The 20312-nt window shown below is 36.9% G+C and overlaps 1 protein-coding gene across 3 annotated transcripts in view; it reads right to left on the reverse strand.

The window, feature by feature from the left end:
* Positions 1–2116: 2116 nt before the first annotated feature.
* The window catches only part of DCLK1 (doublecortin like kinase 1), a 233325-nt gene continuing 215129 nt past the window's right edge, over positions 2117–20312 (reverse strand). For 2 of the 3 annotated variants that reach the window (XM_059466638.1, XM_059466640.1), the window contains one exon: positions 2117–7028. In XM_059466638.1, coding sequence (XP_059322621.1) covers positions 6864–7028 — 165 coding nt within the window. In that variant the 3' untranslated portion in view covers positions 2117–6863. Of the gene's footprint in view, positions 7029–15633; positions 15708–20312 lie in introns of all 3 variants that reach the window. The other variant, XM_059466639.1, reaches the window with a different exon arrangement.

The following is a 20312-nucleotide window of genomic DNA, read 5'->3' on the forward strand; positions in this document are numbered from 1 at the left end:
AGCATTCATCACTAGCATTCAAATCTGCTAGACACACAGAAATAAAGCTGTCTTCTGGCTTTTTGTGTCCAGAGTCTTCCTACATCAGGAAACACATATGAGGACGTATCAGAAACACCTCAAGAAGAAAGTTTTTCATGAACAGATCAAGTAGCACCTAACAATCATTTGGAGTTTCTCAGTTCCAATGGTTCCATTGGAAAAACTCTCAAAAATCTGACTGATAAGTTGGTTGGAAACCATCTTCCAAATGTCAGTCTACCCTCGTCATGGCTAATCACTACTGATATGCTTTTTCCGGCTCTGTCATTTGGTGCAAACAGTTATTTTTCCAACCTGATATTTATGCATGGCTTGACAAATGTGCAGCACTGTAGGTGGGTGCCAAGAAAACAGGTGCCAAGCTCCATCCAGTGTCCCCTTCCCACCTACTCAGGTAGGGAGAATACTTCTGGACATGACTGAGGACTGTGGTTTATCACCCAAGCTGATCACTAAGAGAAAGATTAGGAAGACATATCCATTACAGGTGGATCAATCCATGAATTCTTTATTTCACGGAGACTTTTGTCCCTTCCTCTGGCCCCTGTGGCAGAAAACTTCAGGCAACATGAAACCTCAGTATAGCAACTCAATTCTTACTGAAGCTGTTTGGCATGGGCTATCCAAGTATATACACACACAAATACAAAATGCATAGACATCACATTTTAAAAGCTGTCGTTTCCTAAAAGGTCCCAGTGAGGTAGAATTGCTATTAAAAACAATTAATTTGCAGCCATTTTTTAAACACCTAATTTCCCCACTAGCCTGTATGCAACACTACTTCAAACAGCTACAGACGGTCTCATTTAGTGAATATATGAGGAAAAGGTTTGCATTATGTTTGCTAAAAGGACTAGGATTTCAATTCCATCTGCTGCTGGGTGTGTTTGATTTGTGTATTAATTATGCCTGTTTGTAGCTGTAAATTTGCTCCAGATTAGTAGGTGATTGGTTCCACGCATGGATTCACTACACTGCATGGCTCCCTTGCACTTTTATAGTTTTCAAATGGTCCCATACGTATGCTTTTTAAATTGCTTTTGATACCTATCTTATTCAGTGTGAGCTTTCAACTCTGTATTATTCAGACAATTTTTTTGCCCTTAAGATAAAACATGTCCTTTTGATTCTTCTCTTCCCAGACCCCTTTAACTGGTGTATTGTCAGCTTTGTCCATGGTGCTACTATAAAACAAAAGAAAAAACTGCTTTGTTTCCCAGTATTACAGGGAAATTCAACACATTCATATTCTGCATTTTCTACTTGGAATGACTTAAATTAATGGGTTTTGGAATTACATGAGCACTCAGCAGGGCGTATACATACCCGTTACTGTGCAAACTTTAAATGATTGTCACGTCAAAATAAAACTCTTCCACATGTGGAACATTTTTGCTCTTGATCACTGAGTTTTCCTCCTGGTTTTCAAAATGCCCAAAAGTTCTGAGCTGTCACCTTTGTAGTTAAGACCTGTGAGACATGCTTGAGAACGTGACACATCTGAAATGAGCTGCATAAAAACGGCCTTTGTGTCCACAAATATTTGTGTACACTTAGAAAATAAATGTTGAAGAGGTCAAGCTGATTTCCCTCACATTTTAGGAAAAGAACTGCTCTGAGCTGAAAAACTGTATGCCAAGTTTCTGCCTGAAGCAAATTTTTACAATCAAATTAAAAACCTTTGAGACTAAGAGTTTATAATGGAAATACTAACACAGACTTAACCATGGCAGCACTAGCAGGCACTGCAATAATATTAGGAAAGCTCTCTCTGCCCACAATGTAAACTAAATAAAAAAGATGCCATTTTCCAACATATACCCCAGGCTAGCAAATAACAATGATTTAATGTACTTGCCCTGTGGTAATATAGTACCACTGCAAACCTCTGAGCCAATTTTTCTTTTCTTTTCTTTATTTTTTCTTTTCAAACATATATGCCCCATAGGGAAAGGATTGCAATTTAGCTCTTATTTGTGGATATATCGCTTTCATTTCAGCAATTCTTGAAAGCCTTCCTGCTGTCACATGCTACTGTGTGCAAGCACCCAACTGAATAAAGACCCACCAGGCTTTTTCAGGAGTTTATTCACAGGTTTGGCTTTGCTTATTGTAGTATGCACCACATTTAATTAGATGAGGGCTACTGTAAAGCAATAACATTGTCAATGACTGGAATCTCACTTTCCCCTCTAACAGTCTGAAGCAAATTAATGTATTGGTTGTTCATTAACAAGTAAACAGTTTCTGCTACAATGTCAAGGAAAAAAGAATGTGTTCATTAATATGAACAATCTTCATCTACAAAGATGACTTACACAATGCATGTAATGAAATAGCTTTCCCCTAACTAGTACACTACCAAACTGAAAAGCTGATTCTTAGGACTTTCTTGAAATTACAATATTGTTTGTTTACCAATAAGAAAGACAGTCTCAGTCACCTATGCCACCATTGTAAGCTCTATAATAAGTACTTAAAAAAAGAGAGATTTCTGGAATCACTTGTGGAATTAATAAAATTGGTAACTACAGAATTACACTGCATCAATGATACATATTATTCCTGTGATAACTTGAGCTAAAAATAAGATTAATTTGGTTATAGAAATTCCTTAAACAACAACACTTAAATTATTTCAAACTTGAATTTTTTCAAGAATTTTCTGAAAAAATCAGCAAACACTGGCTAAAAAAGCAAAGCAATTTGGATACACCAATGTAATCAGCATGCCTAGTGCTTTTCTGTTAACCCTCTGAGTAGAACCATAGTATTCTGGATTTTTTGTACATTAATGCTGTGAAAATTATAACTCACCGAAATACTAATTTATATGTCATGACTTAATAAATTATATTCTAAATATGTTTGGGCTAGGCACCTCATCTCATGAGTGATTAATCCATCCTAGAATTTTAATTATCTGTTAGAGAAACCAGCCTCTAGCACCTGTATGGGAAGATTAGATTACTGCCCTATATTAGATGCTCAACTCTTAGACAGATACATCTAGATGAGACAATTCCCAGCTCACTCCCTTTTAGCTAATCCTGCGCTAGCCTGTACTACATTTTCATTTTCACATCAAAGTTTGCTCACTGCATGTAAGCTCACTAGAATATCCCACTTAGGTTAGAGTCCACGTTGTCCCTGCTTATATTTAATTGAGAGGACTTAAGCTGGAAGTGACCCTGTTCTACTTTCCTGCTAATTCTAAGATCAGGCTGTCAGGCGTCTCCAGAGAGCAAACATTAGATGACCTGAGTCACCCTTCGGATGCTCGTCTCCATCTCCTCGGTGATAGATGGTGCCTACCCCAACTGCCATCCATCTCTGCTAACTAAAACAATTGTTGTCACATTTAGCAGCAATACCAGCCAATGATTCAAAAGGGAAACGAGGAAAGAAGTCAGAAGGACTGGTCTGTATTACAGTAAAATGACCATGGTACGCTCTCCCAGATTTTCACATTAGAAATAGTCTATTATGCTTGATTTCTTTTTTTCATTGGTGTTTGAAATATTTATAGGGCCACATATTCTGTCTTCACTTACCCCCAAGAATTCAGAGATTAGACTAAAAAATATGGCAGTCACTGCCAAACAAGCCTAAACCATTATAACTTCCATGAAACCATAAATATATATACATATATATGGATATATTAAAATATATATCTATGGGTATATGGATAGATTTAAAAACATCATTGTAAACACTTTTGAAACAGTTCAAATATTCAGATACCTTTCCTTGAAACCTAATATAGGATATCAGCAAGTTGAAACCCAGTCTCTCACAAACCTAAAAATAACTTAAAAAATATTTTTATAGTTATGTTCATAAAACATGAACCAACAATCAGAAACATAAGATGTTTGGGATGAGTAGGATTTTCAGGATCTAAGATTATTTTTACACACATTTTAAGTAATACAAGATGGTCTAAGATGAAGGAGCCAAACATCTTATTTTAATGATAACCCTGTATTCCAAAGCAAAGAAAATGTGATTGGAAAATCCCAGATGGTTTTTTGAATAATATTTCTCATGCATAAGGTGAAACATATTTTTTTTCTTCTGACTTCCCTCTCTAATTAAGAAGAATGAACATTGGCCTTTGGTTTAAGACTGCCAAATTTTCACAATAGTCAAGGAGCATGTGGTATTAATGGACACTTTTTTATTACCACATGTATGTCTTACATTTACATGGCTGAGCTGTATCTCTTCTACAGGGAAGACTGTGATAAAATGTGGGAAGGTCAGTGCTGGTCAAACTTGTGCCAGATTCTGACCTACTGTAAATTAGGGTAGGTAAGTGGCAAGGAAGGCTTTATCTTGACTGAGATTTTGATCCTATGGAAAAAAAAATCCTTGTCCCATTCAAAAGTTACAAATGTACAACCATTAAGATGACAGTGGTTGCTCCCTATCTACTAAGGAACTTCTCTCCACAATGAGTTGAGCGTTGGATGGTTATAGTAAAGGATCTGACACACAGACAGAACCCTTTCCCAAAACCTAAAATCTGAGAAACTTTGTATGGTAGTTCCTTTGCCCCTTCACCTCCTGTCCCAGTGGAGTTCTCTTATTTGCTTCACTTGCTTTAAAATGTTGTTACTCAGGTTCCAGACAGAGCAACTCAGGCCTTACACAGGCCTTCTGTCCACAGACATGCATTCAGAGATCAGTCTCCTTATGGTTTAGATGACTTTCTAGTAAACTCATAATCTGAAGTTGGTGTCTGATGTAAACTTCTACCAACAGTTCCTTCTACAGTTGATGGAGTGAGACCAACAGGCTAATCAAAACATGAGTCCCACCTAAAATGTGTGCCCATGTCAGGTGAGATGAATCAAACCTGGAATTCTTATCTCTCTGTATGGCCCAGGAAGTCTGGAGAATTAGTTTCTACTAAATACCTCACTTCTAGACCATCAGTATCAGGTAGATTAAAAACAAACAAAAAAAAAAAGAAATATTTATACCACTTGTATGAAGATCCACAAGATTAAATTCCTGTGTTTAAAGTCTTCAGAGCTTTCAATATATAATTTTTCATGTCTCAGGCAATGAAAGATGCACTCCGTAGGATGGAGAAACAGAATTCCAATGTTTCTTGAACTACAGTTCAACTGATACTTCCACCTAGAAGTGCAAAGAGCTTTACACTAGCCCCCACCAGCTGAAGGTCTACATTGGCTGCCACCACTGCTCATACGGACAGTTCCGTGAACAAACACCACTCAGAACAGGAGTGATACTGTGGGCAACTTGCCCTGCTCCTGAAAAATTTATTTATACTTCCCAGAAAGCTGAGAATACCTGCATGTCATTTTGGGTGGTATCTTGATACTTCTGGCTGTGTAACAGGAAAGAAAAAGGAAGGAAGAAAGAATAAAGGTAAGATAAAGGGCAAGGTTGAGGAGGAGAGAGAGAAAGAGAGAGAAAGAGAGAGAGGAAACCACATGAATTTTAAAAAACACTGTGAGAAAACTTTAACTTTAGAGGAGAAAACTTCAATTTTATATGAGCAATAAGAGAAACTATAAATTTCACAATGTTTTTTATTTTAGAACATGATTTTGAAAAGTTCTTTCTTTCATTCAAGTGAAATTCTGAGCCATCTTTTTTCTTTTTTTTTCAAATTATCACATCTGAAGCAAAAGTCTACACACTGTAATATTTCTGTGGAAGCCAACTTTATGATAATGGTCAAATAAAAAGCTATAATGTTGTCTAGAGGTTTTAACAAACCAGTAATATATATATATACTCTGTGTAAATGCCCATTTTATTAAATATTAGAAATAAAACTGGTGAATCATTTTTAGTTTCTCCATTCTAAAGACAAAACTTCTGCTAATTCTGTTTAGGCTTTACATATATATTAAATTACTTGTATTTTCCCCGATTTAGAAGTACTCTAGCTATTTAAAGGGCAATGCTCATCAGTGTTAATATTTTTAAATGGCTCTGCCAGAATAACCAGGTCATGCTCAGAGGATGCCTCTGCATTACTGAATGTGATGCAAAGGAACCAGGACCTTCTCAACTAAATCATTACACACTATTACATGGCAGAACGTGTCCTCAAGCAAGTTCCCAAAACTCGACATTATCATTAGCAGCAAACTATATGGAAGCAATCTTTTGTGGCCATCATCATGTCATCTTCTGTAAACCATGAGAATGACCTAAACTGAATTTCCCATTTAGCCCTGCATCATATCCTCTGATAACAGTCACTCTGTGTGGAAATACAATGCAGGTTTGGAATGAGCTGCTGCAGAAGATACTGTTTGTTTAATTTTATTTTCATTTTTAAGCCTGTATTTATAATTCCTAAGCAATAATACAATTGATATATTTTTGGCCAGAAACAGGCAAGGAACTCCAGGATACTATAAAAGATATGTGCGTATAAAAGCAAAAAAGCCAGAATAAAACCCTAATACGGGTTGTCAAGATTTAAGGTGATCATTTACTCAGAGGGTTAACATGTGCTAAAATTACATACTGCAGTTCCTAGCTCCACTGATGAAAACATTCACTGCTTCTATCCTTAAATAAAAAAGCAAAATAGCCTTAACCCTTTGAGGATCTTATTAGCAGCAAGTTGCAATCTAAACAGAGAACAAGTATTTCAATCAATTAGGAAATTATTCTTACAAAGATTCTGTGAGCACCCTTTTGCGTTCCACCATCCCAGCTTTTATTGCTGGGTAGATCAGCTGTATTCACTCCACACAGGCCTGAAGTAGTTTCAGGGTCTCAAAGGGTTAAAGCCAAGGCTTTTGAGAAAAAGTGTTTTATTAAAAGGGTGAGTTAGGTGAGCGAACAGTCTCGGAGGAGCTTGGTGAATAGTCTTCCGATTCGGAGTTGAGTTCGGGTGGAGCTTGCTGAGCCTTATAACGTCCCCTCACATCCTGGTTGCGTCTTCGTCGGAAAACCTGCCTCTCCTTATCAAGAGCGGTGGTCTGGCAGGGGCATAAAATAAGAATAAATGAAATTAGGCTGTGTGTGAAACGCAAAGATAATGAAAACCATGAGGTTTTACGTGGCTTGCAAATACCAGGGATAATAAATGTTCAGACCAAATTAAGCCTGCTCTGTCTCAGTCAGGTCTGAAAGGTTGAGCCCACAACACAGCTAAACACTTTAAAAAGTGCATTTCCCAAACCTTAAGAGGTAGCGTGACATCATCAAGCACATACAATGCCATATATATGGATGCCATATGTTCTACTTCTGGATGTTATTAATTTCATCCTTTAACAGGATCAAATTTCAAGCCAAATACCAAGTGACCTTCCCCCATCCTTCTCAAAGTATAAATCTGTTTCTACAGGCAAGGCAGAGATGTACACTTGTCTTTGATTTGACCTAATGAAGGCTGATACACACTCACCCGTGTTCAAGTCAGTGCAATCAGCTAACAAAGATGGATTGTGATGAAGTTGTCAGACAAGAGAGAAAAACAAACACCGAAGGGAGCTAGCCCAGCTCCTTGACACATCATGCCGCTCAATGGATGTTCTTAGGGAGAACGCTGAAGAGCTCTGACGGAAAGACCTGTTCAGCCTGACCACATTGTCTCTTCCTGTTAACCAAGGTCTACTGAACTCAATACTCTGCTAATTTTATCCATGTTTAGCTAAGGTATCCAGGAATGGGAAAGAGCAATATTTACTTGATGGCCATTAATTTTTGATCATTCTGCCATATTGAGAAAGCAATTCTTAATAAGATGGCTGTAACTCCCAGCCACATTCTTTCTTCTGCTTTTCTGGCACATTTACGAGGTGAAACTTCAACCCAAGTAAGGGTAGCCCTAGTCTGACTATCAGCTTCAAGCACAGTACTGGGTTTTGCTCTCTTCTTGATTATGAAATCTTAGACTGCAGTCTCTGAAATCACTGTAAATTTATAAATTCAACAGGATGGCCTTGATTCAGCAAGAGCATTTTGACACATGGTTAGCTGCTTCTGAAGCAGGGCTGCCCCCTTAAATCCCAACCCATGACTGTTTTGGAAAAAGCAAAATGGGAAAAGGCAGGTGACCAGTAAAATGACTTACAAAATGCAACTAAGTATCTGATCAAGGCACTGGAAAAAGATAACTTTGAGAACTAAATAGGTTTCACTCATAAGGCTTGAAAAATTTGTCCCTATAATGAAAAGGTCTATTTAAAGGAATGCAGCCAAAAGGTTATTCTGCTTCAAAGAATTTATTGTGTTCTCTTAAGATATGCATGACTGATTCCTCTAGAAAATTTACCAGTTACAGTGTGAGCCTCACAGGAGAGCAGAGATGTATTTATAGCCAACATATTGTTGAGACTAAAATGAAAACTAAATCCATCATACTGGTGCAGAATAGCATTATAGCAATCCAGGCTTTCAAATAATGCAACCAGCATTCAATAATGATGTAACAGAGACAGAAGATGGACAGGAGTACAGAACTATTATAGCAAATGGATTTAGTTAGGCTATATTGCTGAATGATTTTTTTTTTTGTGTCTAGAAACCATATAGCACTACTTTAAAAGGGTAAAGTGATCCATTTTGATAAGTTCATTCCTATATTTTAAATAATAATTGCTACAAAATCCAACACTTTGCATCTGCCATTTTTTTTTGTTTACTGCTATCTTTTGGTTAAGAGCTCTAATTAGTATTTTCAATGCTTTCTATGTTTCTTAGCCTTGAACCAATTCAGTTTTTGATTATTTTTAATGTGAAACAGAAGAATACCTAGATATTTTACACACAGTGAATATACTGCTTACAGTATGTAATTTTGTGTGAAAATTGAAAAGAATGGCATATATTACCGCTCTATAAAATACAGATTTCCATTTAAAGGATATTTTTTTATGCTTACAGGAAATAAGCATTTATTTAAAGTTTAAACCACATCACATCATCCTGTGGTAACAGATACTCTCCCCTGAGAAATTTAAACATTTCTTGTTGAATACATAAAAATACTTGTATTAAATTGAGAATTTATTTTTAAAACCTACTATATGGGAATGGCAAATGTATATGCAAAACCTGAAGGTATTTAAATTTAGATAACTGACACATAAGGGAATGTATAAGAAAACTGGGGTTTTGGGATATTGCTTTTTATAAAGAACAAAGATAAGTAGGTACCAGAACATCTTTTCAAAGATGTCTGTAGGAATAAACCCCAAGATATTATATTTCTATGATTGTTGGAAAAGCTTTAGAGACTCTTCTTTAAATCTATTGTTTAAATATACATAAAACCACTCCCTCAATAATAAAAGATATTAAGCAAAAACCCCATGACTGTCTCACACCTAAACTAGCACCTTATGCTGCTGTAGTTTGTAGGGCCAAATATTTCTGGCTTCCTAACCCTTCAGAAACTTCCTGAGATATTTTGTTAATTTCTTTACATTTTTATCCAGTCTTTGCCCTGGATTTGATCTAATCAGTCTTTGTAAAGACATATTTCTAGAGTATGGGGCATTATTGTGGTTATTCTCCTGGGCTGAGAGACATCCAGAGCCTTTGTCACCCGAAGAGTTTATTGAATAAAAAGTTACAAAGCCACAGAGAGTCAAAGACGTCAGTATTTATCTAGTGAGAGCAAAAATACACAGGTCATATTCTAATGTTTGGTGTTTACCATGTCAAAACTATGAAATGGGGCACTTCTAGCCACAGAGTGCTCTGGCCCTGTAGCACTTGCAAGAAAAGGCTCATTTTGCCCAATGTTCCATTGACATTGGACACTTCCAGTGTGTAATACACTGCTGATGATATTGTGTCTCTGCATTCTGCAAAAATGCTATTTTTCATTTAATGACGTTGCGGTTACTTTTTACCTTGAAAGAATTTCAAAATATGATAGATCCATCCTTTGGAATGCAGAGAAGATGGTAAGACAGATACACAAGAGTATTGACTGCATGTGTTTTGTAAAGGTGATTTTCACCTACTGTACTTCCTTGTGCACATGGACATACTCCAAAAATCAGCTTTTTCATTATTATTGGTAACAAAAGGACTCTTATTGCCTTGGTTTAACAGATGTGCTCTTTCACCTGCTGCTCATCTGGGTGGTTTGCCGGTGTATGACACAGTCCATTATGGATTTCCAGGGCATTTCTACTTCAAGGTACTCTTTCAATAAATAATAGGAGGATCTCAAGTGCACTTATGCTTCACAGGGCTGCAAATCCCAGATTTTTATTATCACATTTTGACATTTTATTTTTCCCGGCTCTAGGTTAGAGATTGAGAACTTTGAGCACTACATGAGAGTAATGGCATCAAAGATGTAAAGACAGCATTCTTATTTAAGATATGCAGCTGCCGTCCTGCAATCCATATGAGAAAATGTAGAGCTTCTCATCCAGCAGAAGATAAGTGGATTGCCTCTAATAATTTGGTGGTGATGGGTCTGAAGTACTTCATTAAGAACTAATGTATTTTGCATCAACATTTAGTAATCCTGACACCCAGCACCAAATGGTTACCAAGCCATTCTTGGAAATGCATCTAATTTGTAGTAACAGAGCATTATTTTGAAATCATTGTTTCTGTCACTGACATATTAAGGCACAGTTAGCATTTTTCCAGGATTTTTCCTTAAAGAGTGTCTTCATCCTGATTTCTAATACTTGAAGTTACAGGACTCATGAGCCATGCAAATCTATTTTTTATCTTGGAAAACACTGCACTGTGTATTTATGAACAGATTTTCAAAAACTACAACCACTTTGATATATGTGGTGGATTTGCAATGGGAAGAGCCTTATTTTAGCTGTGGGCTGATATTTTCTGTCAGATCAGTAATTACTGGATTAAAGTAACTGAATTTTATGGAAGTGAGCAGTGACTGTTATTCTTTTCACTTGTCTTAATTTACTGCTGGCCACGAAATATAGATATATATTAGTTTCATTAATAAAAGAACATTAATGTGCATTTTGCCTCTTAGTCCATACATTATTCATACCATCCAGGAGACTAAACTGGAGATGCAGCTGTTCACGCATTAATCCAAGAAACCCTTCCCTTTGCTTGTTTTTATTCTGCAGGAGCATATTGCAATTTGTTAGCAATTTTTGTGAAGCTTTGTTTAGCGTGTGGAATTAGATGAATCTACGTATTGAAACACTGGTATTTTTTCTTCCAGTACATTCTTTTATATCCATGGATTTATACACACATTTAAAAGCTCACACCTAGATAAGTTTATCTTATTTCCTTACACTTCTGGCCAGTGACCTTTATACGTTGACAGGTTTCCTTGCTGTAAAAATGACCATTAAACATTGCTTGTGCACAAGCCAGGCAGCCCTTCAGTCTCATCTTTTTAAAAATTTCTTTTCCATGGGTTTCTCAGGTTATATATATATATATATATATATATATTATATATACACTATATATATTTATATATATATATAAGTGTGATTGATTGATGAATCAAGACACTTTCTTGAGAGTACTTCAAATTTAGCAATGCACCTCAGTCCAGGAGCAAGACACTCATGGTATTTTTAGTCCCTCAGGCACAAGGTACAACCAAGTCAAGTTACACGGTGATTTGGAGACGTGCAAATGACCACATCGAGGGGACAAATTAATCGAGTGGATTTGAACCCAGACCTCCAAATACAAAAGCCTGATGCTTTAGCACACCATGTAACTTCCAGCATGAAATTTAGCTAAAATGAAAGTAAAAAAGAAAGAAAACCAAATCAATTCGATATATGCTTTGTACTGTATTGGTGAGTGAACACAAAGACAAGTATTCTGTATACATAACTGTTGAATTCATATTGCTGTGTTTAAGTTTGTGTTTACTCTTTGACATCCCCCTTTTTAGACACACGATTCCTCAGCTGGTTTCAATTACATGTGGAAGAGAGTTAGTGCCAAGTTGTTTGCATGAGTGAATTTTATTTATAGTTTGTAAATCAGTTGTGAGTTTTTTACTCGAAGATCGGGAGAAGATATTTTAAATTATTTTAGGTATCTGCCTGTATTTACCAATATTCAGTTTACAGAGGGTTTTATGTTATTAAAAATGGCACTTTACAGATAGCAAGCCTGATTCCCAGCTTCCTTGTCCCATCACCAAGATGTCTGGCTGCAACTTTTGACTTGAAAGTGTGTTGTATCCACTTGGGACAGGTGTAAGTAACTCGACAGATGCAAAGTAATGTGAACTAGGAACCAAACAGAGACAATGGAATTATGGGTTTGGGTTTTCAAATGAGCTATTTAGATATATTTTTAACTGTGACAGTGAGAACTGTATTTTAAAATTTTTAAATACAGTGAGAACTGTATTTAATATTGACTAGATTGATAATTTTGTTAAGTATCCAATGTAACTCATCTCCTTTCTATTCTCATCATATAGACAGATCATCAATGACTTTTCCATACACTTCCTGGATTTTATTTTGCCCATTTTGCTTTGCTTGAGTGTCTTGGATATATAGAAAATAACACACCCTAATATTCTATACTAATATAATATATGTACTACTACGCATACTGACATTTTCTACTAATTTTCTGTTGGATGCAACCATCTAGTGCTCCTTTGCTTTTCTGAATCTGCCCAATCTTCAGGTTTTTAACTGGACCCCCAAGACTTGTCCCCTATTGATGCTGCTTTGGCCTTTACTGCACTTCTGATTGCAGGGCTGAAGTTCCAACAGCATTTGGTGGATTGGTTTTTAAATGTATTAGTCTGGGGTCCAAATGATTTTTCTGATTTGGGCCCTGTGTTTTCCCAGATCCTCATATTCAAGGAACTGTGAAAGATTTTCCAGGCATTATACCTCATGCCAGCTACAACAGCTCCTGCTGTATGTAAAAAATCACATCACTTCTGCATGTATTATCCCACTGAAAGGGAATAAAAGAAGATGCAGAATACACTTGGAAATTAGGATTTTGAATGATTTTGAAAAGAGAAGTCTTTTAGACAGAGAAAGGACAAGGTTTTCTGGTTGTTGAAGGAGGAAATAGTGCCATTTAAAAAATTATTTTAGAAGACTTCAAGAAAATAAAGATAAAAACTGAAAGAGGAGCGCAGAAGAAATGAGTAGTTTAACGTTAACAAAGGGAGCATTACATTTTCCTTGAGACATGGCTTCATTTTTCTCTGTACTTGTGAATTCAGATTAATTTTCATGTGCCTGTGATAAATTATTTGTTTATAGACATGAATTGATGAACCTTTTCATATATTTTACATCTGCGCTACTAAAAACTAAACACTTATTGTATCAAAATGGTTTTATTTAGATGAAAATGTTGGTCACGACAACAGCTGCATGTTTCTGGGAGATGAGAGAGGCCCAAACACACGGCAGTGCTTGGGCCACTGTACCCCCTCGCAGAGGATTTCCTAATTAAGCATCCGCACCTAGGAGCCCTGATCTCCCAGTTTGCCTTTCCACACTAGGTGCACAGTTTAGAAAACCCTAATTATAAACATTGTTGTTACTGCCCCCAGCTGGAAAACAGAGCAGTTTATGTATGAATAAGAGAGATTATCGCCCATCTGCTCCAGCCCATTATTCAGGGATGGGTCATTTTGTATGCTGATGGCAGCCATTACTAGTGCTTTAGTCAAATGACCTTTTTTTTTTTTTTAAATAGCTTTATTTATTTACCAAGTTGCAGACTTAGAGCCTTCCCCCCTACCTCTCCAAAAATGCATATGGTTTGTTTCAAAACCTGGGCTATGCAGCTAAACTGAGTCAAGGCCAGTCTGAGATGTTCACTTTTCTCACAGGCTCCTGTTTCTGGTGATCTGCTCCCCCTGAAACGAGGGTTTTAAAAGATCCAAATATTGTGTATAGCAAATGGAAAGACTTTCATTGCTTGTTTGTTTTTTTTTTTTTTTAATATAAAATAAAAAATGCAAATCAGAGAAAGAGTGCAAACTGACCATGGATAGCAATTAACCTCCAGGAAGATAAATAAAGCTCATGTGATCTTCCCCACCATTTTACAGACCAAGCATTAAATTTGCAACTCTTCATCAAAGTTCTGCTTGACAAAAAATTCCTCTAATACTATCAAACCCACAGTCATCTAAAGCTGGGCACTCAGGTCCCATTCCCCCTTCTCCAAAACCAAGGAGCACGAAGAAGGAGGCCAAGTGACAAGACAGATCAGCAGGTTTTGTTCTGCCCTTGCAGGTCACAGTGGGTTTGTAGCCAACACTACAAGTGCAAGAGGGTGGAATTAGATGAATTACAGGTACTACTGCACTCCAGCACTGAGAGTGAGAGTCTTTCTCAATTTTTGCTAGCCAGCGTTCAACTCCTGAATAGGATTGATTTTCTACTTTTTTGCCTGAAAATAGGCTTATTTTTGAGTTCGGGTTTGTTTCGTTTTTCTTTCCCCAGAACATCCATATCAGAAATTACTTAGCCCTCAGTGTGTGCTCAGGGAACCGTTAGATTTTATGGAAAGCGTGCTGCAGCTCGATCCATGCACTTGGTGAAATGATCCAGGGTGGGAGTTTTACTTAGTGGAAACACTTACAGTGACCATCTCTGCTGTTTTGCTAAGGTGGTTACTTTGCTGAGATTTTACAAACCCCTCACAGACAAGTTCTTAAAGGCAGCGTTAGAAAACACAGGCCTCACCGTAAACTTATAAAATTTCTCCAGTTACCAAAATGCAAGTCTTGTGAGTAATAAGGAAAAAGACAGCAAGTAACCACTTGATGGGAACTCCAGTACTCTGGATTTATTGAGGAGGTGGGTGGGCCTCTCGTGGGCTATCAGACCTGGAAACCACCTTGCCCCCACTCCAGAATAAGCCCCTCCCGCCCAGAGCCCCATTTTATCATACAGGTTAAGCCAGCTAACAACAACCCTGGCACAGTTACACAATGAAGATAAATATATTCAAGAGACTCATGCAATATTTAAAAAAAAAATCAAACCAAAATAAATAGGTATCAGAAGGGTTTTAAAAAGAAAAGAGAAGGAATGCATTGTTAGAAACACAAGCTTACCAGCACATACAATGCATTGTATTTCAGTGAACTTGGGAGAGTTTCTATGCCCGCGTTATGCAAATGCATTGTTCAATCTAACGTAAGGATTGTGTTTAGTGGGTTTAAAATGACAGTATATAGCTCCACATCTTATATGGAAAAAGAGGAAAATATATGCTGAGGGACTGTTGCTGCTCCGTGTGTTTTGAAACAGGAGCACAGGGGAAGCAGATGCCTTAACAAGCAGAAGGGAGGGGGAGGGTGCGTACTTCAGCATATCTGTAGATTTTCTATATACACTGTCCTTTTAACTACAGGGGAGATTGATACTGAGCATGTGCAATGAAGAGAAAGCTGGCAATGTGGGTGTGAGGGATGGGTGAAGAAAGGGAATGAGGGGGTGTGGCATCTCAATCAAGATTAAAACGAAACTGATAAAGCAGCATATGGACCGGATAACAAATCAAAAAGCATGTTTATCCACTGAAGGAACTGGTTAATGGAGACTGCCAGCACGTTGCCATGGAAACACTGACTGTTGGCGCTGCACCATCTCATACCTTATCCAATACATTCCTGGTTGTTGGTAGTAGTCCAAAGACCCTGATCTCTTGATGGTAAACCCGTGGTCCAGCTGAGCAGAGAGAAATGGGGCAACTCAGTGGATCAACATTAGGCTAGAGAATTCAGACTCCAGAGCAAGCTGTTCCTTATTTAGTGCATATTTACTCTTTTCACTTTCACTCTTATCTAACATCCTAAAGCTATGTACTGCACAGGAAAAAGGAAAAAAAAAAAAAAATAAATAAAAGAAAAATATACTAATTCTAGATTTAGTCTTGCCAAATTAGAAGCCAATTTATTCAAACTAAAACGGGGTTTGCAAATCCATTAGTTAATGCATGATTCATTCATTTAAAAGTCTGAAATATTTGTTACCTCCAAAGACAGTAGTGCCCTTTTAAGTTGCACATACCAGTAATAGAATATTATCTTTTGCAATTAAACTGAGAAGTTCAAAAATAATAATTTTTAAAAAATTAAATGCAGTGCAACCATCACAAGGAGCAGGCTAGACAGACTACACGAGTCTTAAATTAGACTGCTTCATAATCATGGAATGTGTAAAGATGAAAAGAATCAGATTTTGATACCCCATCAATCATGGTAATTCATTTCTAAAAATGCGTTAACCTTGGAGAGTAGGACTACTCAGAGCCATGAATAACATTGTTTATCATTTCAACTTACACCTCATGCTCAAAAAGATAACAGTACAAAACTATTTGGTTTAAAATTGCACCAATTAAAGTCAAAATGAAAATGAACTTAACATTGTGTCCAGGAAATTGTGCTGGTGATATTACTTAAGGACTATGGATCTTTCTTTTAGTTTATCATCAGCAAAATCATGTGCATAGGAACAAAGAAAATGTGTTCTTTTCTCTAACCCTTCTGTGCTGCACTAACAGACGGTAGAAATATAATTTAGCTGAATTACATAAAATTTTGGGGAAAAAATCTTGACAGAGAAACTGTAACTGCACGAAAACTGTTGCAATGATTTTCAAATTTTTGCTCTATGAAGGGAAAAGGCCATTTTGGGCTTCAATAAGAGTGTAGCATATATTTCCAATACTGATGACAGTTTCTAATTCTAAATTCAGAATAGCAGTTCAACACATTTCCAGGTACCAACCACTTAAAGGGGAGTTAGGAACTAACTGCAAATTTAACTTTTTCTTGATGACTCCTCTGCAAGTGTAGAATTTAATATTTTATTCTTTTTTGCTAAAACAATGCTTCTTTCATCCTATTTAGAATTATTTAAATCATGTTTCCTGTTTAAAACCATGGGAACCTTGTACCTAGAGTTAAATTTGTGTTGGCTTAACTATGCTGGTCTGCTATTGCCATCTACTGGCTTCCTTGTATGCTGCACATAAAACACACAAAAGGGATGATTTCCTAAAAAGCAGATAAAAAATATTGCCCTAAAATTGAATAGCCAAAAATTTATTCAGAAAAAATGGGAAAAATCGCTCCCTAACAAGAGCTTAAACAATTTTGGTGGTGTGGAAATCCTGCCATGAGAAACCCAACTGTGGAAAATGACCCCAGGACAACACAGACAATAGATGTAAAAGGATAGCCGAGACACAGGTTCAGCTTTAAAACTTTAAGCAAAACGTACAGGCTAGGCTTGGCTTCTCCTCCACACCAACCAAGAAATCCCAAGACTAAAAATTCCACTTGGCATGGGTAATTTTCATTTTAAAATCGGCAGAACGCAGGGCAATGACCCACATGCTGCCTGCCCATTGCCAGGGTCCTCAACCCAGGACCCTGTGAGCAGAAGGGAGCTGCACCAACTTTCTAAGCAGCTTTTCTCCTTTTCTGTTCTACTTGTTTACTCTGCATCTCCAGCTGGAGTTTACTCCCATTGCCAAGAGAAAGACCTCATACAACCTTAACAGCAGATTAGCATTAGTCTTTTTCTCTGTCCTAACAATGGCAAAAGTACAAGCACCAAAGTGATGACATACAGGCTAAGATTTAACACTTCAGACAAGGACATGTATTAAACAATGCTCGGTTCATACAAGGAATTACAGCACACCTTTGGACTGCAGAAGCATTCTTAGAAAGTGATTTGCACTCTTAGTCGCTCTAGCCACTGTCACTGAAGCCTAAAGGGTACAGCCACAAGGGTACTGTTTTGTGGCCAAACCAAAATAAATGGAATTGACACCCTCGAAGAGCTGAAGAATAAAACCTACCCCAAAATTTTAAAAAGGCTAGTTAATGTAAACCTGCTTTTATGTTTTTACTGCAGTACCTTTTATAAACACCATCACAGAACTAAAAAATACTGCTCCTATTGAAAAGCTGTACGAGAAACATGATCCTGCAAATATTTTGGCACATGCTTAACAGTAATGTGGCCATTCTGACACAGACTGAAGGGCACTAGCCCAAATGGTCTCCCACAGAGACCGGTAGTCAACGCCTGTGACAAGAGTTTAAGAACAGGGCAAGTAAAGTGATATTTCTCCTACATAGTCTCTCTTCAGCAAGCAGTGTTTTTTTGGGACTTGCTAATTCTCTTGCTGTTTTAAAAGCTAGCTCTCCAATTAAAAATTTGCTGGCAAAGCTATGTTGGTTCAGGGGAATTTTTTCCCAATGGACATAGTTACTCTGGCAGAACTTTTAATGATGTATTATTGCATCAACAGAAAAGTCTCTTCACTTGTATAGCTAATTTTTTTAGAGAAATCATTCTACTACATCAGCAAATGAACTGCTTTGCTAGGCATGCACATGTTCATTAGGGTAGTTTGTCCAAACTGACGAATCCTTTCAAATGTGGACAAACTTGAAGTCTGGACACATGCACGAGAAGTAGGATGTCTCTGCCTTGGATAGACAGAGACAACTTTTACTGAGATTACCACATCAATAAAGCAGACATAAGTCTGAACCAAAGGAATCGAGGCAATTTGGACATTGCTGAAGGAAGCAGTAGCCACAGAAGTTGTAAAAACACATGTAGCTTCAAACTTCCTTTCAGTCAAGCTGACCAGAGACACAGCTTTAGGAACTTAATTTTCATATCATAGTTTTAATTGGTGCATATGATAAATATTCCTTGAGATCTTTGAGGTGTGTTACTTTTTACCACCAGAGAAAACAGGCATATAATATCACATCATACCAATGTGAGGACAAACTAAGAACTAAATACCACATATTAGCGAGCTCTGTACATAAACAGGGTTATAATACTCAAAATAATGATAATATTTATTTTTCATACTATTAAGCTGCAGAAATATAAACACATATTAACACATTTTCACAAACACAGACACACATGTGTTATATAATATACAGATGGCAATTCTATATATTATATACACAAGTATTCTCTCAAAAAGTATGTAAACATACAGGCAGGCACAAACCCCCAGTATTTTTTTTAGCAAATATAGTTAGTGCATGTCATTAGTGCCAAACAATATGTTACAGCCTCTATACATACTTTGAAAGCTCTAAATCTAGATCAGCCTTTGTTAATACGATTTAATTTTAGCTTATTTGAGATTTCACAGTTAAAGGGAGATTCCTAAACATAAAACTCTGGTGACATGCATGTCAAATGTATATTAAATAGACTACCAAATGCAGAAACAACAATTAAAGACATTGTTGTTCTGCTTTTGGCTTTCTTTTACATATTCAATTATTTTTGTAGAAAACAAAACTAATTTATTAATAAAATGGAAATTATCTAGCATTCCGAAACATTACCAAAACACTAAAGAGGTCTGTATTTCCCTATCTCTTCTAAGTATTCTAAATATTTCTACTTTATAGGCCGAGTTGCAGGATCAGTCGTGTCAGAATATGAAGTTTGCCCACAGAGATGATTGCTAAAAATAATCTGTTAAATTTCCATACACTAAAAAACAAATAAAAGTCATTAAGAATATAATTAATCATACACATTTTTTCCTGATTTTTTGCAGTGTACAGATTCACTACAGTGCCTTTTTCATTACTCGGGTGTTAAACTGCTGCAAACAATTCCTTGGCAAAGCAACTGGGGCAAATAAAAAAAAGGGGAGGGCAGGGAAATTAAAAACATAAAGGAGGCAAGGGATGGATGAGGACAGAGGCATCATTTCTTGCTTTTAAGCTTTGAAGTCATTAGCATGGAGGATCTGAGCAGTAATTCTCATGGACAAGCGTGCTGGCAGTCCATTCAATAGGAACACAGTTTCAGCTAGTCTATAAAGAACATACCTGCAGTTCAGATGAGCAATGGGTATGTGATGTTTTAGTTGTGGGAGAGTTGCTGCAGTATTATTGCTTAAAAATGAAAATAAATAAATGCTGACTATGTTAGCTGATGACTGAAAAAATCTAGGAAAAGCATGAGGAACAACTTGCTGCCATGTTGAGGACATTCAGGGTAAGAAAGAGTAAAGAAAAAATATGAGAGAGGCACAGTTTGAAATTTTTAGTACTTATACCAAGTAACTTTGAGAGAGTATCCCTTTTGCTGCACAAGCACTTCACACCTGTGAGCCAGATTGCATGTGCTGAGCTGAATTTATTTCATGCTGATTTAACTCAACACTGGAGGGGCTGAGCTGAGAAACATGAAAGTGGAAACAGTACAAGAAAGTGTACATGTGCAGTCACACCACCTGCAATTTATGGAAGCTGGGAATGA

The sequence above is a fragment of the Ammospiza nelsoni genome, chromosome 2, assembly GCF_027579445.1.
Source record: "Ammospiza nelsoni isolate bAmmNel1 chromosome 2, bAmmNel1.pri, whole genome shotgun sequence".
NCBI lineage: Eukaryota > Metazoa > Chordata > Aves > Passeriformes > Passerellidae > Ammospiza > Ammospiza nelsoni.